Raw genomic sequence first — 22,591 nt, forward strand, 5'->3', positions numbered from 1 at the left:
TGTCTTTTGTTTCTAAGAGATGTAGCTCTGCTGCCTCAGGAGGGAAGGAACTTTGCTTTCAGGAAGGAAGCTGTCTCAGCTGCATGAGGTGTTTCTTTGCTCTTGCAGTGCTGCCCACTTGCTCCCCCTTGGACTTCCACTGTGACAACGGAAAATGTATCCGCCGGTCGTGGGTCTGCGATGGAGACAATGACTGTGAGGATGACTCTGATGAACAGGACTGCCGTAAGTCACCTCTCTGGGGGAAGAGGGTGGGTGCAGTGCCTCTCTTCCATGACTGGGGAAAGCTGACCTTTTTTATTGCAGGAATGTAAGAGTTAATCCACTGAATCAAACCTCTGGCTTGTCATAAACTATATCCTGCCTCTGACAGAGGTGTGTACCTGTAAGCCCTGCTGCCTTGGCACCTGGCTTCTACTGCCTGTCCTGGGGGAGGGGATATGCTTCTCCATCCTAGAACCGTTTATGCCCTGCAGCTTTGCTAGTTAATGTCCCATGAAGTACTTCCCTGAGCTGAGCTCTTCATGCCCTCCCGTTTGTGGAAACACCTAACCTCTGCCAAATCCTGCCTGTCTGGCTGACTTCCTGTAGCCTCAGGTTCCACTGTCTGACTTTTCTGTGGTGCTGGGCTGTCACCAGCATCCTCTCACTTCAAACAGCTCTCCCTGAGGAGAAGGAGGTGCTGTAGGGATGCTGCCCACACAGAGACTGGTTACCCCGAAAGCTGACTGTCTGCTGCCATTTGAGGTGCCACCTTAAACAGATTTGCCATGGCACGCTGCTAGCTGTGAGCACTGCTGTTGTACTTCTGCAGATTATTAAAATGGAGGAAATTTTGCCTGAGTCTTTGAATTTCAACCCCCTCTTTTCTCCTTTGTGTTGAGGACAAGGGTTACTTGTGGTTGGCATTCATTAGCAAAAGGTGTTCGGGGATACAACTTTCCTTCCCCACACAAGTCATCAGGTCTATATTTGGCAACACGTATCGAAGAACCACTGTGTTATCTAGCACCAGAGCTTCAGCCTCTCTGTAGCTGCACTGGTTGCCAGAGCTAGCATCAGGCTGCAGTTAGGAGCAGAACTGTTTTGCTCTCTGGTTGAGATGATTGCAGCTACTTAGCAAGCATCACTCCACAGCCCTCGAAGTCTACAAAAGTTGTGTGTGTGGTACTCCAGAGTGACTCTGATGGAGGAACCCCATCTGAAGAAATGAGAAAATAAGGCTCTTGGCTCTAAAGTATTCCATGTCCACTACTTGCATGGAGATGAGTTTGCTTTTTGATCGATATACCCCTGATCTTTGCCTGCTGTTTTTGAGCAAAGGACTGGGAAACAAGGTTCAGGGGTTTGACATTCTGTGTGATGCTCTGGAATGCAGGACTAACCTCAGTTTTCCAGTCTATTCAAATATATTCATGAAAGAAAAGGTGTATAGGTCTGGATCTGTTTGGTCTTCTGTTTTTCATAAAAGGTTGAAGTGCCCTCATATCTAAGAGAGCAGTGGAGAAGGGTGTGATCAGAAGATTTAGAAACTAATGAAAGGAGGAACACAAGGTTCTGTGAATGAGACATTCTTAGGGGGCTGTTTAGACTAGCAGTAACCATAGGAGGATTTCTGTTGAATTGAAGTCCTTGGGTGATAATTTTGCAGTCTCTTTCCTTTCCTCACTGGTCTGCAGACAAGCTTCCTTAGAAGACTGGCAAAGAGGGTGGAATGAGGCTGCAAATACTGAGGTATTCAGAAGAGGAAGTTCAAATTTTCTCTCTCCCTTTTCAATGAACATTTCCTTTCCTTTGAAGATAGCTTTGGTATTATTGTGAAAAGAAGGTGGAAATATAAATACTACCAACACTTAATTTGTTAGATAATGATCGGGCCTATTAATTCTTTAAGAAGAGGCCTGGTTCACCTTTTTTTCTGTGCAGGGATCTTGAGTCTGGTTTGGGGCTGTGCTAGAATGCCAGCACAGGATAGGTGTCTTCATCTCTCTGTTCCAGGTACTTCCTCTGTCCTGTGTTCTCAGGTTTTAGAGCCTGCTGTTTGTTGACTTGTGAATGGAGTGGAAGAGAGACTCAACAAAACAGTGGCGCTTCTGGTATTGTTAGGAGAATCAGCTCTCCAACATTGTGGTGTCCTTGGAGGATGATGTTGCTTGATTTGTAACTTGTCACAGATTTGGAGTTCTGCAAGCTAAATCTTCTTGCCTTGCCTTCACCTTATCCCCATTGTGTCCCTGCAGCTCCACGGGAGTGTGAGGAAGACGAGTTCTCATGTCAGAATGGATACTGCATCCGCAGCCTGTGGCACTGTGATGGTGACAATGACTGTGGCGACAACAGTGATGAGCAGTGTGGTGAGTAATGTGTCTCTATAAATACTGCCCTCTCAGTACTTTAAAAGGAGTCTGCAGACTCCAGCCTGTGCAGCTTTAGGATTCCCTGAGCATGCCGAAGGCTCACAGCTGGCTTTTCTGGGCTGGGCTTGTAGGATATTCCATTCCCAGCGCTGGCTGCTTGGGATCTCAGACTATGTGACTTACCTGCCCGGCAAAAAACCCCTCTTGAGACATTTTATTCCTTGTTCCTTGGCATGCCATTGTGAAGTCCCACTGAATTCCTCTTGAATCCAGCATTCCGTGTCAGTTAAATGAACAATCACTGTTTTGCTCAGGCCCTGCCTGACATGGCTATGTACAGTTTAATGAGCAGTCTTGTTTGTGGGTGCCCTAGGAGCTTCAGGAGTATGGTGTGGTGGTGTTCTGGGTATTCTGAGAAAAGCTATGGCTTTGTTTGCATTGCTGTCTCTCCAGATATGAGAAAGTGCTCAGAGAAGGAGTTCCGTTGCAGTGATGGTAGCTGCATAGCTGAGCACTGGTTCTGTGATGGTGACACAGACTGCAAGGATGGCTCAGATGAAGAGAATTGCCGTAAGTGCTCTCCTTGCTTTGTAACCACAGGAAATAGCTTGTTGGACCTGGTCTTGTCTTGTGTTTTGGCATGTTTCCTGCAGCAGAGATCAAAACCAAGTTAGTCCTGCCTGTACTGGCAGCTGTGCTGCCTTCTGCTGCCTACCTCAGAGGGCATAAGAGAATGGTGTGTCTCTTGTTTTACCTCACAGGCATACTTTGTGCCTGGCTGCTTCTCTTCCTTCCCATGGCTGTGTGACCTTGAGTCAGAGCAGGATGCTTATGCTTTACTGAAAATGGCTCTATATAAAACTGTAAGAGTTGGAGGGCAGGGGGAAAGGAAGAAAACTCTTCCCTAGTTTTTCCTCTTGTCTGATTCCTGACTAAAATTTTGGAAGGGGGAAGGGTGCTCTGCTTACAGACAGCATCCTCAGGTGCTGTGTGTCTCCAGCTGGCACACTGCAGGGGTTACCTGCCTGCCTCTTTTCACTTACGTGCTTTGTGCAGCATGTTGCCCAAAAAGTGACTGATGGGGAAGGGGAACCATGAGAACCCGTAACAGTTTTCTCCTTCACCTTCATAGGCTTGTAGCAAGTGGGAGAGGAGTTTGTTGTGTCCCTTCCTATCCCCCACTGTCTCTCCTGTATCTGTGAGCACTGTCCCTGTCTGTGGAAGTTGCAGTAATCCCTTCCCCCACCCTGCTCTCAAAGGCATTTTGCAGAATTTGTTCTAGATAGCAGGAAACTTCAAAACGCTCTGGGAGGGGGATCAGGGCCGCCAGCTCCTGAAGGGCAGGGGGAGTGGATGCATGGGGGAGTTGTCTTTTATCTCTCTAGATAATGAGAGTTGGCAGGAAGCCAGGGGCTGCAAACGTTTCTAAGCCAGGAAAGGGCTCTAAGAGGAAGCCAGTCTCTCTCCCTCTCATTTCCTCCTCTCCCTTTCTTGTTCCATTGCCTGTCGTCTCACCGAAGGTCATGAATAGACCCTCAGGAAGGGAGGGAAGATGTTCCAACGTTGCCTCCTGTGGGAGCAGAGTGGCACCCAGAACCAGTGTCCTTGCTTCTCTGAGCTGGAATGCTACTTCAGTCCTGGCTGGCTGGCAGTTTGTTCTGTCAGGCATTTTATGTATTTGGCTAAGAAGCTCAGTTTGGCTACCTCCTGTTCTCTTGTCTTCATCTGTGTGGTTGTCAGCTTTTCCTTATGTACAATCATGCTTGTTACTCATCTAGGACAAGGCAGGACTGCACTGTTCTTTTCTCTGTGTGTTTTTCTTTTCGTTTTGTTTCTTTTGGGGATGCGTGTGTTATAATTGAATTGCACAATGTCATAACTTCAGTCTTAATTTTCTCCTCAAGGAGACCCGAACACTCCTTTCAGGCTCCTTTGGTCAGGCACACATTAACAGACATTTCATATCCAGCCATTGCACACTCATTGAATTAAAGTTTTTAGTGCATGCCTTCAGCCTGTGCCCACTACAGGTTGGAGAGGCAGGTGTGATTCACTTCCCAGACCATTCTTTCTTTTCAATTTCCTTTCCCCTTTTGTTTAATGGATTTATTTTCAGAGCTCCTCAGTTGGAAGACTCATATGCTTGAAACATGCAGTTCATTCTTCAGACAGTATGAGAAGAGGTGTCAGATTCTGTTGTGTGGGACTCAAAATATTTTTCATCTCCTCCCACTTAGTGTACTGCTGAACAGAGAACAGTGGGCAAATCTTCACCATAAGTTTGTTGTGCTTCACCCAAGGTCGTCTCTCTGACAGTGCTCCTTACTGAAAAGGCATGGTTGTTTTGGTGAGAACTTGAGAGGAAAGAGAGGAGGAAATCCTCGAAGGGCAGGTGCAGGCCTGGGCACCTTGCTGCCTGCTTGCTTCCTTTGGTCTTCCAAGTGCTATTTTTGTTATAATTTTAAAGGACTCGCTCCCTACTTTAACCTTGCATTCTGTCATGTCTCAGTCCTTAATACAGAGCTACCCCAAAGGGTATCTTTATTTTTCCATCTGTTTTTGTATCTACGTTTTTCAGATTTAATAAACAGTTTAAACACTTTCTGGAGGGCACTAAGATGTGGTGTTTCAAGCATAAGATGGAAGGTGACACTCTTGGATCCTTTTTGATGCTTTCCCATTGACTCTTCCTTATTCATAGCTGTTTGCTTCTCTAGGATGTAATGGCACTTGAAAAGTTAAGTTTTTATATAATAACATCCTATGTAACTTTAAAAAAATTATTTTTAGTGGGTCGTCTGCATGGATATCTTTATATATGGATTTAACCTACTTTTCAGTGAACCACAAACAGCATTCAAACTCTTCTCAGTAATACAAGTCATGCAGAGGTGTGCAGCAATGGCTAGTAATTTCCAACCTCTTTCCATTGAATACTTACTAGTCCATTATTTGACTTAGAAGCTTGCTTCCAAACTGGATTGTACCCTCACCTCACACATGGCTTTTTCTTTGATCCCCTCGTTAGCATCAGATGTTCCAGCTGCCACCTGCAGCTTGGAGGAGTTCCAGTGTGCATATGGACGCTGCATCTTGGACATCTACCACTGTGATGGTGATGATGACTGTGGGGACTGGTCTGATGAATCTGACTGCTGTAAGTTAGTGCAAAGTGATATACTAGTCCAAGCATATGAGTTGCAAACCTAAATGGATTTTGCATTGGCTGGAGAGGGGTCGCAGTGTAGACAGCAATCCAGTTGTTTGCTGATAAGCTGACTCTTTCATTATTAGGGTTTTTTTAAACACTGGAAAGTGAGAATAGTGATGAGAACTGTACAGTCAGTGCACTTCAGCTTAGAAGAATGAAATCAGTTTCCAAGAGAAATCTATTCTGGACCAAGTTTCATAATAGTGGAGGTTAAGGGTGGTGCTGAGGAGCTCTGGGGATTTTACATTGATCTGAGTTTACTCTTTATCTTTTTTACTATCTCTGCAGCATCTCACCAGCCTTGTCGCTCTGGAGAGTTCATGTGCAACAGTGGCTTGTGCATTAATGCTGGCTGGAGGTGTGATGGAGACTTTGACTGTGATGACCAGTCAGATGAGAGGAACTGCAGTGAGTGCTGGGAAGTGGTGGAAGCATTCAGTTTTTGTGGATGCAAGAGTGCTTGAGACTGTTAGCTTTGGAATTGGGTCTCTTCTAATTCTTCTTGCTCACCTAATGTTCCTTTCTTGGTTCCTCAGCTACATCTGTGTGCACAGCTGACCAGTTCCGCTGTAAATCAGGGCGCTGTGTCCGTCTGTCCTGGCGTTGTGATGGGGAAGATGACTGCTCTGACAACAGTGATGAGGAGAACTGTGAGAACACAGGTTTGTCCTGCTGCCTTGCTGCTTAATAGCTAATGCTTCCATCCTGGAGGTAATAGGTAGTGAAGTCTTTTTTGGATTGCTTCAGTGAGTTCAGCCTAGAGTTTTTATCCTTCCCAAAGAATGGAATCTTTAGCCTGTCTTACATGCTTGCAAACTTGTGCAGGTCTGTGTGCTTAAACTAACTTAGGTTGATCATGTTTTCTGGTCAAGTGTCAGATTCCTCTATCTTTCTATTCTGTCCCTACACTATGAATTACCACAGAAATCTGAGGTGATTCCATTCAGACTTGGAAACATTAATAATGTTCGAAGTTGCTATCTTTGTCAAATGGGCTATGTCGAACTTAGGCCGTCTAGGTAGTTCTGGATAGCTTTGATGTTGCATTGTGAAATTGCCAAGCAATTCTAGCAGGCAATGGAATCAAAAAGGACATTTAGTGGAAAAATGAAGCCTTTGTTTTACAGGTTGTGAGCTTCCCCCTTAGATATTTGCTCAGGAGTCATTTTTTTCTTGTAATCATTTCACGTATCGCCATTCTTTTGTATGATAATGGTTATGGAGAATTGGAGAGTTTCAACAGACTAGTGTCATGGTAGGATTTAAGGAATGTATAGAATCTTCTCTTTTCCTTAAAGCCTTCAGGATGCCTGTAGACTTTGTTGAGAAATAGTGTGTGCTGGTCCATGAATTCATCTTAGTGAGTGGAGCCCACCTATGTGTACTGACCATTCTGGATTTAGGGGTGAAAAAATGGATTTGTGAAGCTGTACCTCCTGTTTTGGGGCTGTTGAGGAGCAGAGAATGGGTGTTCTACAAAGACAGCTGGGCTCAGAGGACCTGGAGAGGCACACTTTGTAGTCATTTGAGAGCAGCTGCTCAAGATTGGTCAGCTGTCATAAGCATCAGTGTGGTGATCCTGGAAAAAGCAATTGTACTTAAAAACAAGCCAATACCCTTGTTTCCTCATCCTAGTAACAAAAGTATTAAGAGGCACTGAAAGAACAGTTGCCACCCAGAGGTCAAATCAAAGTTCCAGCGCCACTGAAATTCAGACTCCACCTCAAACCAAAACCAAGATGATTGAGTAAAGCTATTGTTACTGTAAGGTTAGCTGTGCAGTTCTGCATTAGGTTTATGGTGACAGTCAGCAGGTAAAAATTAACTCGGGGCTTCAAGGCAGAATGTGTACTGGCACATGTAAGCAACACAGTATGGTGCCTCAATGTCTGTAGCAAGAGTTAAAATTCTCTTAGTTTTAGAGTAGAATTATATTTTGATTGGCCACAGAGAGAAGATTCCTAAAATAATAGGCAATCAGCTGATGTAAGGATCTTTATATTTGATATTACAAATGAAATCCAAGTTTCAGAATCCTTCATATAAAGTATTCATGTGCTCTGAAAAGTGAATCTGCGTGTGATTCTCAGTTGGAGTGTCTGTTACTTCTTAACTGTACTTGTTGATCTTGCAGCTACCCTCTTCCACGCTGCTTATAGGCAGTCTGCCAATCTGATTGTTCTTTCTGGTAACTGTGTTGTCCTGTTATCTTCCTAAGATTATCAGTGAGTGATGATTTGGGAACCGCTAACCAAGTCAGCTTAAGAGGTACAAGAAATAAGAGGCAACAGAACAGTCCAGTTACTGCTGAAGAAACAATCAGATTGGCAAAGTCCCTACAACAGTATTACTTAACTTACAAGAATTCTGTACAGTCTCCTTGCCAACAGCAGAATCTGAAGCATGTAGCTTGTGTGAAATCCTGTTGCCTGAGCTCAGATTTCAAGGATGCATGTAAATTTCATCTCAAGTTCATCACAGTGCAGTTAGGGCTGCACTAGATACTCCTTCCTAGGCAGGCTTAAGATCCAAAGCCATGCTGAGGTGACAGATCAGCTGATTAAAGGAAGGAACTGACTCCTCCTTTGCACAACCTGAGTCGGGTTATGAAATCTGGAACCAAAGTGAGCTAAGCCAGGACCTTCCAGTCTTTTTGAGAGAAACTAATTAGCTGAACTTCATAGATAAACAGCAACAGTGGACTCAGACTGGAAGAGAGTTTGCAGGCCTTCATATCAGCATATTTCAAGCAGTAAGGAGTGTAAAATGAGCTGAATTTAAGGAAACAGGAAGTCATGGATTTGTGCTCCTATGAAAAGCTTGTAACAAATCTTAGAAAATGTTCTGTAACCTTTTCTTTGCCATGACTGTTGTTCCATCAGTAAGCTGTGGTGTGCTACTTTCCCCTTCTTCTCTTGCAGGCACCCCTCAGTGTGCCCCAGACCAGTTCCTGTGTGGGAATGGACGTTGTATTGGCCAGAGGAAGCTGTGCAATGGAGCAAATGATTGTGGAGATGGCAGTGATGAGAGTCCACATCAGAACTGCCGTAAGTCCTCCCAGGTTCAGTCTTAATCATAAATGAAAGCACTGTAATGTGTGGAAGTCTATCTGGGATTGCTGAAGGATGTGTGTAAGAAAGAAACCCTGAGCTGTGATAATGGGAGAGAGTTGGAGACAGGAAAAAGGCCTCGTGATTTTGCTCGTTAAAGACTGCACACAAGGAATAATGGGGAGATGATTATGAACTCAGGTATCCATATTTGTCTGCAGACATAGTGAATCCTAAAAAACGTGTTATTCTGAGCTCCGTTGTCCTGCTTAGTTGTGGCCTGCAGAGGAGAGCCCTGACTGTGAAGAGGAAGCTTTCAACACAGCCTGTGTCCTCCCCCTCTTGCTCAGCCTGGTTTGAAGGGCGACTGCTGCCTAACAGCTGAGGCCTAACAGCAAAAGCATCTGCCTTGTGGTTTCAGCTCAGTTGTCTTCTTCACATGTTCCTTTTGCAGGTCCACGAACAGGGGAGGAGAATTGCAATGTCAACAACGGTGGCTGTGCTCAGAAGTGCCAGATGGTACGAGGGATGGTACAGTGCACTTGCCACACAGGTTACAGGCTCCTGGAAGATGGCCGATCATGCCAAGGTGGGTTTTTGGAGCAGTAACCTCCTCCCTGCTGCTTTGATATGTTTGAAGTTGATGGCTATGATAGGGTGCAAATCTGAGTGTTAGAGCAGAGGCAAGTTGTCAGTGAGATTGCCTGTTTTGTTGATGATCTATCTAATGGAAACTTTCTCCCTTTGTCTGTAACATGCAGATGTGAATGAATGTGCTGAGGAAGGTTACTGCAGCCAAGGCTGTACGAACAGTGAAGGAGGCTTCCAGTGCTGGTGTGAGCAAGGCTACGAGCTGCGACCTGATAAGCGGAGCTGCAAAGCTCTAGGTAAAGGGGAGTTCAACCTAGCAACATGACTTGGGGGAGATGTTTGTCCAGTTCTCATAATTATGTCTTCAGTGCTTCATTGGCAGAATTGTGCTGTTCACCAAGTCAACATGTGAGGAAAAGGAGGTATCTGTATTTGTATTAGATATGCCCTGGTTGTTGGTGAATGCCTGTGAAAACTTTGTGTGATTTTGATCATGGAGAGATACTTCACTGTTTCGTTTCCCTGCCAGCAGGACAACCCTTACCTTCTTTTCCTAGTTCCTTGTCATTCCTGGTGACCCAGACCCTGGGACAAAACCAACTTTCTGTTCAGGAAGTGTCTTAACCTTTCTAGTCAGTGAGGCTGTATTACACCTCCTTGTGGTTTGACCCTTGGTGCTGGTCACCAGTCCTGAATGCTATGAGTGGCTGCTGTATGGACATCTGCTGGTTTTTTGAAGGACATCTATACACTTGTTTAACTTTATTCCTCAGCTCCTCTAATGTAGGAGCTGAGGAATTAGAAATTCCATTTAAAGACTTCAGATTTTGTTAGAAATTCTCCTAATGAAATCCATAAATAATGTTGATACTCCTTTGGATTTTTTTTCTCTGCAGTGGAAGTACCTGCTAAGGTAGAAGATGTAGTAGAGCATGTGTGTTCATACATCTAGGGGATGGCTATAGGAAAAAGAACCTGTAGTCTAGCTGCTAAGTAGATGTCTAGTGGTATGGTTTCAGAGGTTGAGTTGAGGTGGGCTTAGATGGGACCTAGAATGATCACTTCTTGTGGAGTTAATGTTTGCCAAAAGGTTTAAAACTGCTCACCTTTACGTTAAGACTTCGTATTGAGGATGTGAAAACAGCTCTCTGAAGTGTTTTGCACTTGGGGGTCAATTTCTTGCTGCCAATACTGCAAAACTATGTTCTGGGACTTGGTGCAGAGGGAATGATATGCAGGACCCTGTCAAATACTGTAATGCTGTCTTTTTTTATGTTCTTAGGGCCAGAACCTGTGCTGCTCTTTGCCAATCGAATTGATATCCGACAAGTGTTGCCTCATCGCTCAGAGTATACACTGCTTCTGAACAACCTGGAAAATGCCATTGCCCTTGACTTCCATCACAGCAAGGAGCTGGTGTTTTGGTCTGATGTCACGCTTGATCGCATCATGAGGGCCAATCTGAATGGTAGCAATGTGGAAGAGGTGGTTTCCACAGGCCTGGAGAGCCCAGGTGCGTCACCACATAAAAGGCAACAGCCTGGGGACTGACCAAGGGGTGGGTGAGTGGAGAAATGTGGGTACTGAGCATTCAAAATGAAGTGCATCTCCCTCAGCAAGGGGAATGGATGTGAGGCGATTGTCCCCCTGGAGTTAATCTTGGCTGGCAGGGGAAGAAATAGAAGGACTGAATTGGGCCTTTTCTCAGGCAGAAAGGGAAAGGGAACTATTTTTCTGTGCAGATCCTTCTGGTTTCATTCTGAGTTTAATTCTTCCCCTGGAGATAGGTGGACTTGCTATTGACTGGATCCATGATAAATTATACTGGACAGACTCTGGGACATCTCGAATTGAAGTAGCAAACTTGGATGGCACTCACAGGAAAGTGCTTTTGTGGCAGAACCTGGAGAAGCCCCGAGCAATTGCCCTGCATCCTATGGAGGGGTGAGTGAAAATATAGGACCCCAGTGAGCCCTCCATGCATGCACTTCCTCAGGTGAACACTGAAAACCCCATCTTGGTCACAAAGGCTGCCTCTGGGCTCAAGCCTTCATTTGGTACTGCCATCCTGGGGAAGTTGTGAAGGCTGGGAGCATTCAGAGCCTTAATCCTGTTCTAGGCACTTCAGCTTTCACCAGCCTGAAAGTGCTGGATGTTACTTTGTTGGCTGTCACTTCTGCCATGGCTGTGACCCAACCTTATGGTTGAGTTCACAGGACTGATACTGTTCTGCCCTGACAGGGAGTGAGTGCAGTATGTAGGCCGTGAGTTTTCTAGCCTGTCTCTCCTTGCCTCCTTCAGTACTATCTACTGGACTGACTGGGGCAACACTCCCCGCATTGAGTATTCCAACATGGATGGCTCTAATCGGCGCATCATTGCGGATACACACCTCTTCTGGCCCAATGGACTGACCATTGACTATGCAGGACATCGAATGTACTGGGTGGATGCCAAACATCATGTCATTGAGAGGGCTGACCTTGATGGACGGAATAGGAAGGCTGTTATTAGCCAAGGTGAGTACCGGGCTGTGTACGTGGAGTGCTCTCTGCAGTAAAGACAACAGAATAGCACAGTGCTACTCTTAGTTTCAGAGACACTGGCTCCTGCTTCTGTGCTTGTCTCCTGTCTTTTCACTGTGGAATGAATTCTGCCACCACTGAGAGATGGGGTTTGCTGCGCAGCCGTCAGTGCACAGCAGAGAGGAATTGTCTGTTAAATTAGTGCAAAGTGTATTTGAGCAGGTTGACTGTGGTGAGGCCTAAGGGGCACTGGAAAGAGCTTTCTCTTGTCTTCGTGCTAGCCTGAGTTGTTGGACCTCATTATATCCCTGTACTGGATGTCTGTTACAGGGCTCCCACACCCATTTGCTATCACTGTCTTTGAGGACAGTCTGTACTGGACAGACTGGCACACCAAGAGCATCAACAGTGCCAACAAATTCACAGGCAAGAACCAAGAGATCATCCGCAACAAACTCCACTTCCCTATGGACATTCATACACTGCATCCTCAGCGTCAGCCAGCAGGTAACTGCAGAGAGGGCAGAGATCCATTTGAGTCATTAGAAGACCTGCAGCCACCTACCAGCCTGTAAAGCTGGGAGATGGCCAGTCTGCACCCAGAACGGTGACACATCCCCACCTGTGCCCAGGGCTGCTGCAGAACTCGCTCCACAGGCAGTACTGTTGAGGTTGCTCAGCCTTGGTAACTCGAAGTTGGGTGTTACCGCAGCTCCCCCTGCTGACACCTCCGGGTGGAGGCTTTGCAGTAACATATTCGGGAGAAAAAAAGATCATAAATGGGCAAACTCGTGACTGATGGCTCCCTTATTCCTCTTCAATTGCCATAATCTGCTCTAGAAGTGGATTGAGTTAAATGTCGATTTTAAAACTGAGCCCTATAAATTGAGTTAGTGCTTTAGTTATACATTTTTTTATTTTCAATTAGCTTCTGGGTAGACAAGTTATCGTATCCTTGTAGGTTTTGACACCTCCACTGGTATTTTTGCTCTCTTCTTTACTCTTTGCTTTATGTGTGGTTGTTTTTGTCTTTGGCTACTTGAGCAGGGAGAAACCGTTGTGGGGACAACAACGGGGGCTGTACTCACCTCTGCCTGCCCAGCAGCAAGGGTTACACCTGCGCCTGCCCCACAGGCTTTCGCAAGACCAGCAGCCATGCCTGCTCCCAGAGTAAGTGAGGTGGGACCACAGCCTGCATGCTCAGATGTTCAGTGGGCGGCAGAGGGTTGGCAGTGGGAGTAAGCATCAGCAGCACTTCCTTCCAAGGAGATGCAGCTGGATAGACTGAGTTAGAAGTATTAAGGGTCCTGCCAGTGGATGCTTCACCTTTTGATGCATTGCCTGGTTGTGCATTCTTGTTGTCCTCTCTAGGTTTTATGGGTAGGGATACAGGGAAACACCATAGCTGGGTCCTTATTTCAGGGCTGCTATTGGTGCCATGTTACCTGACACAGCTGATTGTCTCCCTAAAACTCCAGTAAGAGTTGTGTCAGTGGTGGGCAAAAAATGCAGTCCTCTTGATTGCCACAGTTTCTCTTAGTTTGCAACCATGTGAAATAATTTAGACCAACAATCTCTTAGTTTCTTGAGAGCTGTTTTCAAATAGCTATTTGATTTGGAACGAGGTGTGTGCCATTCTTTGAAGAATATGGTTGACTTTGTTCCCTCAGCATAGGTTTCCCCCAAGGAGACAGCTCACAACTACTCTGTTCCCCCTTGCCCATCCACCCCACCCATCCTCTCCCGGTGATATTTTGCTTCCAGTAAAAACCAAGACTAAAGAACTACCAGTGAGAGATTATGTAGGTGATTAAGGTTGCGGATATAGTAGGGAATTGTCTGTCTATCACTGTGTTGTTAGAGAAATTAAAAGGAGACCTTTCGACCTTTGATCAGGTCTTGACAAGTTCCTGCTTTTTGCCCGAAGGATGGACATCCGTCGGATCAGCTTTGACACAGATGACCTGTCAGATGATGTCATCCCCCTTGCTGATGTTCGCAGTGCTGTGGCTCTAGACTGGGACTCAAAGGATGACTATGTCTACTGGACAGATGTTAGCACTGACTCAATCAGCCGAGCAAAATGGGATGGATCAAACCAGGAGGTACAGTGTTAACTATGTGTGGTCATCTAGCCAGGAGACTCCTTGAGCATCAGATTTGAAGCCACTGGGATACACTGGCCTTTTAAGGCGCTGCAGTTCATGATGGATTTGTTGTTCATTAGTTTGGTTTCTTCTGGCCCAGAAGAGCCCTGAGATCACTGGAGACTTCATGCAGAAGTTTGGTGTACATACCTGCTTTCATGGAACACCTTGAATGGGGACATGAAGCATGTTGATTTGTAAGCTGCAGTCAGTTCCTTTGTTGTAGCCCTAAAAATCTGAAAGGAAGAAGTATTAAATCCTCTGTTACGTTCTACATTTGGAACAAGTGCCATGCTCCTTGGGAATTCTTTTTGCACATCCTTAGGCTAATATTCCTATAAATGAGGGGAACAGAGTTCAAAGTTTGGATTTACAGTTTGAACAGACACAGGAAATAGATGTTTCTCCAAATGTAAGCCTTATTCGAACTTCTGAGTCTTTAATGCTCTCTCTAGTGTGGCATTCTCTGCTTGGGCTTCTGCCTGTTGAAAGTTAACATTGTTGGTGAATGAGTAGTGCATTGGGCAAGTGCTTTCTCCCTAAGGTCTAATTTCACTAAGGATTTTTTTCTTTTTGTTTTTATTTAGGTTGTGGTGGACACTAGCCTGGAAAGTCCAGCTGGACTAGCAATTGACTGGGTCACCAGCAAGCTGTACTGGACTGATGCAGGTATTGGGATCCTCTGCTTTACCTAGGCTTCTGTCTTCTTTATTCATCATGAAAACTGAAAATCAGCTGGGTAGTTCTATCTGCCTCATTCCATATTTGTCTGTTTCTGTGTAGCAAAAAATGGAAATTCATCTTGTGTGCTTCTAACAAAGTGTGAATTGAAGTGCAACCCTTAGTTTAATTCTCCTTGCAGTGTCCTCAGTACTAATTCTGTAGAATGATTTATGGTAGAAACCGAACATCACTGTTGTCTTTCTACGGAGCTTGTGATTGTGTGTCTTTATGTAACTTCCAACACTGTATCTTGGGGTGCATGAGGTAGTATTTGGAGGATGTTCCCTGCTGGAGAGTCATACTTCAGAGAGATGTAAGGAAGATTATTCTTTTTTAGCTGTTTGCTCATGCCTATATAGATACCTTGGGGGCTTAGGACAGAGGTGGTTTATCGTCACACAGGACTCTGCATCAGTGACAGCCACAGAGGTGGCTTGAGAGATCTAATGCAAAGTGACACTTTGAACCCCATTTCTTACCTATTTCCGGCTATGAATGAGATGGATGCAGGATAGGAATTCATCATTGTATGGGTTTTCTTTTGCCTTAGCTCTTGCAATTCCAGAAGTCTTTGATATCTCTGTCATTCTCTCTCTTGGCTTTTGTAGGAACAGATCGGATAGAGGTCTCCAACACAGATGGGACCATGAGAACTGTTCTAATCTGGGAGAATCTAGACAGGCCTAGAGATATTGTGGTGGACCCTGTTGGAGGGTAAGATATTCTTTCTTCTGGGATGACATAACAATTCTTGCATGTCTGAAGATGTTCAGGTTCTTAAGTTTTGTCTAATTGCCTTTCTCTCTGGGGCCATTGTTCTACAACATGCCAAAGACTGAAACTAGAAACCTGATTTCAGATGCTAATGGCACAAGATAAGCAAGGATAATTGCCTGTTGTGCTGTAGAGCTTGTAGGAAATGGCTAGTGTTTTCATTTGTTTATCCTAGGGATATAATAACTGAAGATGTGGTATGAAAAATGTTGAGAATTAAGTCATATTTTTCTGTTTCATGTACATGTTGAATTTCTATTCAAGCTCTCTGCTTATCAATTAGAATTTCAGTCAGAAGAGTGTACTCACACCTTGTATAGGGGAGGATAGGGCAGATAGAAAAAAGCTTGCCAGCCATTGCTTTAGAAACACTGAAGGTCTTGAGTAAAAGTATGCTATTCCTGAGTGGCTTACTGGAAGACAAATGCAGCAAGAGTGTAAAGGGCTAATGGTGGAGACTGGTAAATAATTGGTTGATTTTTAGACCTTGACATATTTCCTTGAACTTTTTGCTACATGTTGTAATTAGGCCAGCCCATGGGCAGTAGAAAGAATATAAATTTGAGTATGATCTTAGGTACTTTACAAGAACCCAAGGCTGGTCATGAGGACAATATTGGCTAATGCTTCTTACTGCTAGGGCCTGAAGGCACTAGGCTCTCTTGTTTTTCTGTAACACTGCCTGGCTGTAGTGGCAGAGAAGTGTGGGAATTCACTTCTATCTGAGCTTCTTTTCAGGTTCATGTACTGGACTGACTGGGGAGCCAACCCAAAAATTGAGCGTGCTGGTATGGATGCCTCAAACCGCTTGGTGATCATTTCCTTCAACCTGACATGGCCTAATGGCTTGGCCATTGACTATGAGTCACAGTGCTTGTACTGGGCAGATGCAGGAATGAAGACCATTGAGTATGCCAGTCTGGATGGAAGCAACAGAAAGGTAAGGAAGCCATCTTTGAGGAGGAAGTCTGGGAGCCTGAGATGTAAATCCTAGCACACAGGGCGCTGATGGCCCCTGCCTCTATTTCCAGTTGAAAGCGAAATTTCTAAATCAAGGCACACTGAGCTGCTTTCACTGGGAGAGAAGAGCTCCCTTTCAACTGCAAACTGTGTGTGAGGGAAGCTCCTTTTGAGGGCTAACATTGCCTCATCACTCCCCTTTTGCTTTCACTGTATGTTACAACTTTGAGAGGGGACACTCTTCCCCTTAGTGACTTCTTAGTAATATTTTTTGGGGGGGCTGGGGGTCATCTGACCAGGTGCTGATTGGGAGCAATCTGCCTCACCCCTTTGGACTTACTCTTTATGGCGAGAGAATCTACTGGACAGACTGGCAGGCCAAAAGCATCCAGAGTGCAGACAGAAGGACTGGGCAGTCTCGGGAAACGCTGCAGGACAATCTGGAGAATCTTATGGATATTCATGTTTTCCACCGGCATAGGCCACCAGGTACAAAGCTCACCCCAAGCCACGCTGAGCTGACAGCTTGCTCAGGCTCTGCTATGCAGCATATCTCTTCTTCAAGGAGCTGACCTGTCTGTAAGCCCTTGTTGTCTTAAGTGTCTGTGTAGAATATGAGAGCATGAGAATTAACTCTTGATTTGGTACTTAAGGGCATTCTAGAATGCATTTCTATAGCTGTTGCAACCCTTTTTTGTGACACTGCTATTGGCTCATGAATTTCTCATCCTCTTTCTTATAGTACATACAGCATGCGAAGTTAACAATGGAGGCTGCAGTCACCTGTGCCTTTTGGCACCTTTTCCAAAAGGTTACAGCTGTACCTGCCCTACAGGGATCAATCTGCAATCAGATGGCAAGACCTGCTCCCCTGGTGAGTCTTCTCTGTAGGATCCTCATTGCAGTTTTGTATCACAGCTATGTTTTGCCTCTGCCTTGTTAGGGAACTGAGTTATGTGCTTATCTGCTTTACACCTTGAATAACCCATTTGGTGCCTGTACCTTTGATTTGAGCAGGAATTACTATGGAGAAACTTACTGGTAACTGGATTGATGCAGAATAAATTTTTCTTGAAATTATATTGTGCAACTAAACCAGATACCACATTTCCCCCCATACTTTTGTCTTAATCTTGAGGTGAATTCTTTAACTACAAGGTGCCATATTCTTTAATAGGTCTGTACATACTACTCCCATGGACTCTATTCTTGAGGACTTTGGAAGGCACCTAGCTTTAGGCCATAGTACATCTGCTTTTTCTGCTTAGCAGATAAAAATAGGCTTCTAATTCTCTTTTCCCACACATATTAGTGCACTCCTTTTATACTTGGATGTAAAGAAACATCAAGTAAGGCTCAGTAAAGCTTTTGTACACTACCTGTCCGTAAGCTGAGGTCTGCCTGAGACTTTCCCTTTTCCACTGAAGTGGATATTGCCACCAGAATGTTCGATAAATGATGCCTACAGTTGACTGAACTTGTTCCTCACTGATGTCTGTCCATTTTCACCTCTGCAGGAATGACCAGCTTTCTGATCTTTGCCAGAAGGACTGACATCCGGATGGTCTCCCTGGATATCCCTTACTTTGCAGATGTTGTTGTCTCAGTCAATGTAACCATGAAGAACACCATTGCTATTGGAGTGGATCCTCATGAAGGTCTGAACTTCTTAGTGATCTCACTGTGTTTAAAGGGCCACAAGTGACTTCATACCTAAATGTCTGAGTAAAGACCCAGACACAGATCTTATTGTAGGTTGTGGATTTGGGTTTTTTTCTAGTATGTACTGCTGATAATTGCTTTCCAATGAGGAAAAGAGTATCTTTATCGGAAAACAGAGAACTCCGACTACATGGAAGAAACCTGCCTCTTATATTGAGTGAGGTTCCTGTGCATTTTGGATTTAAGAATGCTTTCCTCCTACTGAGGCCTTTTACAGCAGTAGAGCTGAGATTCTAGCTGTTCATGTATAGTAAACACCTGAAGCTGTGCTGGATGTAAACACGCTGCTGTACAGGAAGGTAGATGACCTGATTGCTGTCCCCTGGGACATTTTGAGAAATCAGATGTGAGATTCTGCTACTCGCTGATAAAGTGTTATGTGTTCTTTGTTCTTGTGCAGAGGTCAGGGTGTCAGTACTCCTACATATTTTGGGGAGAATTGGAACAAGGTAATTTGGGGTTTGTTTTGATTTAGTTTTGTTGTGGACTTTTTCCAAGTTTCTCTTTCTTTTTCCACCCAGGCAAGGTTTACTGGTCAGACAGCACACTGCGGAAAATCAGTCGGGCTGCCCTTGATGGATCACAATTTGAGGATATCATCACTACAGGTGAGGGAGATTTTGGTTTGAGAGTCTCTCGCCCCCATGCAGTATGAAAAGAGAGATTCTCTGATACCCTGGTAGAATAAATTTTTGGTGGAAAGGCAAGCAAAGCCTGAAGCAAAGCCTGATGAGATGGACAAGGGGAAAACCAGAAGTTCCTGGCTAATCTGGGAGAATAAACAGTGACCAATATATCTGTCTATTTTTTCAGGTCTGTTGACTACAGATGGTTTGGCTGTGGATGCTATTGGCAGGAAGATATATTGGACAGATACAGGAACAAACCGGATTGAAGTGGGCAACCTTGATGGCTCCATGAGGAAAGTCTTGGTCTGGCAGAACCTGGATAGCCCTCGGGCAATAGCGTTATACCATGAGATGGGGTCAGTGTTGTCAAGAGATGATCTAGGCATTAAGACAGGATTTCTGACCTCTTTTTTCCTAATACTTGCTGACTTTTCCCCAGGTATATGTACTGGACGGACTGGGGTGAGAATGCCAAGCTGGAATGCTCTGGGATGGATGGCTCTGGACGTGTGGTATTGATCAGCAACAACTTGGGCTGGCCTAATGGACTGGCAGTGGATAAGGCTGGGTCGCAATTGCTCTGGGCTGATGCACACACTGAGGTCTGATTCTGTTCTTCAGCACTGTTTGTCATTGGGTCTTTGGTAGCCTGAAGGCTGTTTTGAAGCTCTTGAGCAAGGGGAGTGTAAGCTTTTCTGACACTATGGGATATGGGGGGAGGGTAAACCTGAATAACATCATCTGCTGAGGCTGTTTCCCACATGATACAGTAAGTGCTAGCAAGAAGTGTTTTGATTATAGGGCTGATGTTTTGCTACTTCCTTTAGCGGATCGAGGCTGCAGATCTCAATGGTGCAAACCGCCGTACCCTGCTGTCCCCAGTGCAACATCCCTATGGCCTCACTTTGCTGGACTCTTACATCTACTGGACTGACTGGCAAACTCGCAGCATTCACAGGGCTGACAAGGACACTGGTGCCAATGTCATCTTGGTGAGGGCAAACCTGCCTGGCCTCATGGACATTCAAGCTGTTGATAGGGCACGGCCCCTGGGTAAGTTGCTAGGCTGCTGCCAAGTCGGCAGGTGTTGATGGTGACTAGGGGAGTCCTTCACAGCTGTCACTGGAGAGAGTCCTTTGGTGTAAAGCATGAGTGATAGACTAAGTTCTCGCAAGTCAGCTTTTCTTCTTCCCTCTTTGACTATTTTTTCACTTTTCCCTATTTACCCAGCTCAATAAGTCTAGTGTCTGTTTATTGCTGCATGACTTTTGACCCCATTCATCCCATTTCCTTCACTGGATTGCACTGATAACCTCGTTCTCACACATGGCAGAGCCACTTTCTTAAGAGGACTCTATGAGTCATGCCCTATTAGGCTTCACCAGAGTCTACTGACATTGGACAGTTTGCCTTTTATAACTCCAGAAGACACTAATTCCTCTTAAGATGGTTGCTGAAACCTTATTTCAAGTTCTAGTATTTTTCCCAATCTTTGCAGGTTTCATCTTTCTGTCTACCACTTTGCTTTGCAAAGTCTCTTCTGTTTTAGTTGCTTTTGATATATCATGCTCTCCAACTATTCTGTGCCAGAGTAAACTCTTTATGTTACTCTTTGGGGATCCTATATGACCCCATCTTGCCTCCTTGCTCTTCAGTGGAAATTGTTGCTTTGTGCTATGACTTTGTTTCGGTGGAATTACCCCAACACATACTTCTACAGAAAACTTTATGCTGCTTCTCCTGTGGTTACTAACAGCAGAACATCACTCTTGACAGTCTAACTTTGCAGTGTAACTTAAAGCTGTCCAAAAGTCTCGCTGTCATGTCCACGTTGTCTTCTTCCCACTCCCTCTACCAGTCTCCTGGTAAATGTATGCTGGGTTTTTTGCAATTAAAAAAAGGATATGACCTTAATATGTCTGGCACTTTCAGCAGGCTTCTCTAATGCCTTTGTTTCCTTGCCACTGTGTGCAGCTAAACTGAAACAGAAGCTTCTTTGTCAGCCTGGCCTCTGGTGATTCCCCACGGGGTTGGGTCTTTCTGTCAGCATTACCATTTGCAGCAGTAATACAGCTAAACTGAAGTTGCATGCATCTATAAGCATTTGGCTGTTCTGTTTTCCTTGGGAAGACTATGATTAGCAAGGGATGCAGGTCAAGATTTTATTCTAATGATCCCTCTTCTTCTGGGTCTTCCTGTTCTCCTTGCCAACCATGCCCATACCCACCATGAATCTTGGAGAGGAGGGAGAGTGTTTCTGTATGAAGAGCTGTAGATTCCCAGCAAGGCTGGGGTGGTAAGGATGAACTCAGCTGCTAACAAGTTGTGCATGTATGTAGCCTTTAAAATAAAGCTTCAGTCTGTGGGATCCTTAAACTATGCTTTCCTTATTTCTAAAGGCTTCAATAAATGTGGGATTCGTAATGGTGGCTGTTCCCACCTTTGCTTGCCTCACCCCACTGGCTTCTCCTGTGCCTGCCCCACTGGCATCCAGCTGAAGAGAGATGAGCAGACATGTGACTCTTCTCCAGAGACCTACCTACTTTTCTCTAGCCGTGCTTCCATCCGTCGTATCTCGTTGGACACCAGTGACCACACAGATGTGCACATACCTGTCCCTGAGCTGAACAATGTAATTTCTCTGGACTATGATAGTGTGGATGGCAAGATCTACTACACAGATGTTTTTCTTGATGTTATCAGGTAGGTGCCAGTCATCTGTTTGGCCGATGCCCAGGTCACCCAGCAACTTGTGTTGATTGTGCCACAGTGAGCTGTGGATTACGCCAGTAAATTGGGGAGACTGAGATGCTGGCACTACACCACTACTTACACCTTGTCTTTGGTACCCAGTATCATGTGTATCACTGAACTGAATGCTGAAGGTGTGTTTAACCTGCTGGACACTTTGGGGAAAAAGGTACTAGGGAGGTAGCAGTGTGCAGTGGCCCTGTGGTTGATGGAGATCTCATACAGAGTTGTGAAGGCTTTCCAGGAGCTACCTGTTCCTCACTGACATTTGTAATTGATTTCCATCCAGGCGGGCCAATCTGAATGGCAGCAACATGGAAACTGTTATTGGTCAGGGTTTGAAGACTACGGATGGCCTGGCAGTGGACTGGGTTGCCAGGAACCTCTACTGGACAGACACAGGACGCAATACCATTGAAGTAGCTAGACTGGATGGAAGCTCCAGGAAAGTGCTGATCAATAACAGCTTGGATGAGCCCCGAGCCATTGCTGTCTTTCCCAAAAAGGGGTATGTATGGGGTATTGGTGGGGCAGAGAGAAGGGCTGCACAGAGGCAGATTTGAAGAGGAGGCTGTAGGAGGAAGAAGAGATGTGCCATGTGAACCTGTGGGTACCAGCAAGGGGCTTGAGGGCCATATAATCAGGCAGATGGTGAATTTGAACGTTGGGCAGATAGCTGTGAGAAGCAGGCTACAGACCACATTAACTTTTTTGAACCTGATGAACCTGGTAGTTTCATTCATAGCTAAAAGTTTGCGAATGTCTTTTCTTCTTACACTTGCCTTTTATCTCTTCAGGTACCTCTTCTGGACAGATTGGGGTCACATTGCTAAGATTGAACGGGCAAACTTGGATGGCTCTGAACGTAAAATCCTGATTAACACTGACCTAGGATGGCCCAATGGATTGACTTTGGATTATGACACCAGGAGGTCAGTGAAAGGTTTTCTTACAGTTGCATAGGGTTAATGGATGTGATGAATTTTTTAGCCCTCTTAACCTTCATTTCTTGGAGTAGCACTGTGGGTTTGGGGTGTTTTGTGTTGTTGGGGTTTGGGGTTTTTTTGTCTGATCCATCTTAGAATTCTATGATCTTGGCCAGGGAATGACTACAAAGTAAAGAGAGATTGTATAGATGAAAGCTCACCTCT

At 45.0% G+C, this 22,591-nt stretch overlaps 1 protein-coding gene across 1 annotated transcript in view; it reads left to right on the plus strand.

Annotated features, from left to right (window-relative positions):
* LRP4 (low density lipoprotein receptor-related protein 4) overlaps positions 1 to 22,591 on the plus strand; it is a gene marked incomplete at its 5' end in the record, with an annotated part of 41,280 nt that overhangs the window by 11,704 nt on the left and 6,985 nt on the right. Inside the window, 28 exons of the mRNA XM_009070625.1 lie at positions 109 to 225; positions 2,241 to 2,354; positions 2,811 to 2,927; positions 5,386 to 5,514; positions 5,857 to 5,976; positions 6,105 to 6,230; positions 8,490 to 8,615; positions 9,073 to 9,207; positions 9,380 to 9,505; positions 10,492 to 10,722; positions 10,997 to 11,153; positions 11,511 to 11,728; positions 12,065 to 12,241; positions 12,782 to 12,904; positions 13,631 to 13,839; positions 14,469 to 14,550; positions 15,213 to 15,318; positions 16,117 to 16,318; positions 16,638 to 16,827; positions 17,081 to 17,212; positions 17,856 to 17,996; positions 18,582 to 18,668; positions 18,874 to 19,045; positions 19,129 to 19,291; positions 19,517 to 19,742; positions 21,089 to 21,392; positions 21,730 to 21,948; positions 22,238 to 22,373. Of these exons, the coding sequence (XP_009068873.1) occupies positions 109 to 225; positions 2,241 to 2,354; positions 2,811 to 2,927; positions 5,386 to 5,514; positions 5,857 to 5,976; positions 6,105 to 6,230; positions 8,490 to 8,615; positions 9,073 to 9,207; positions 9,380 to 9,505; positions 10,492 to 10,722; positions 10,997 to 11,153; positions 11,511 to 11,728; positions 12,065 to 12,241; positions 12,782 to 12,904; positions 13,631 to 13,839; positions 14,469 to 14,550; positions 15,213 to 15,318; positions 16,117 to 16,318; positions 16,638 to 16,827; positions 17,081 to 17,212; positions 17,856 to 17,996; positions 18,582 to 18,668; positions 18,874 to 19,045; positions 19,129 to 19,291; positions 19,517 to 19,742; positions 21,089 to 21,392; positions 21,730 to 21,948; positions 22,238 to 22,373 (4,385 nt within the window). The remainder of the gene's footprint in view (positions 1 to 108; positions 226 to 2,240; positions 2,355 to 2,810; positions 2,928 to 5,385; positions 5,515 to 5,856; positions 5,977 to 6,104; positions 6,231 to 8,489; positions 8,616 to 9,072; positions 9,208 to 9,379; positions 9,506 to 10,491; positions 10,723 to 10,996; positions 11,154 to 11,510; positions 11,729 to 12,064; positions 12,242 to 12,781; positions 12,905 to 13,630; positions 13,840 to 14,468; positions 14,551 to 15,212; positions 15,319 to 16,116; positions 16,319 to 16,637; positions 16,828 to 17,080; positions 17,213 to 17,855; positions 17,997 to 18,581; positions 18,669 to 18,873; positions 19,046 to 19,128; positions 19,292 to 19,516; positions 19,743 to 21,088; positions 21,393 to 21,729; positions 21,949 to 22,237; positions 22,374 to 22,591) is intronic.

Source organism: Acanthisitta chloris, unplaced genomic scaffold, assembly GCF_000695815.1.
Source record: "Acanthisitta chloris isolate BGI_N310 unplaced genomic scaffold, ASM69581v1 scaffold3910, whole genome shotgun sequence".
NCBI lineage: Eukaryota > Metazoa > Chordata > Aves > Passeriformes > Acanthisittidae > Acanthisitta > Acanthisitta chloris.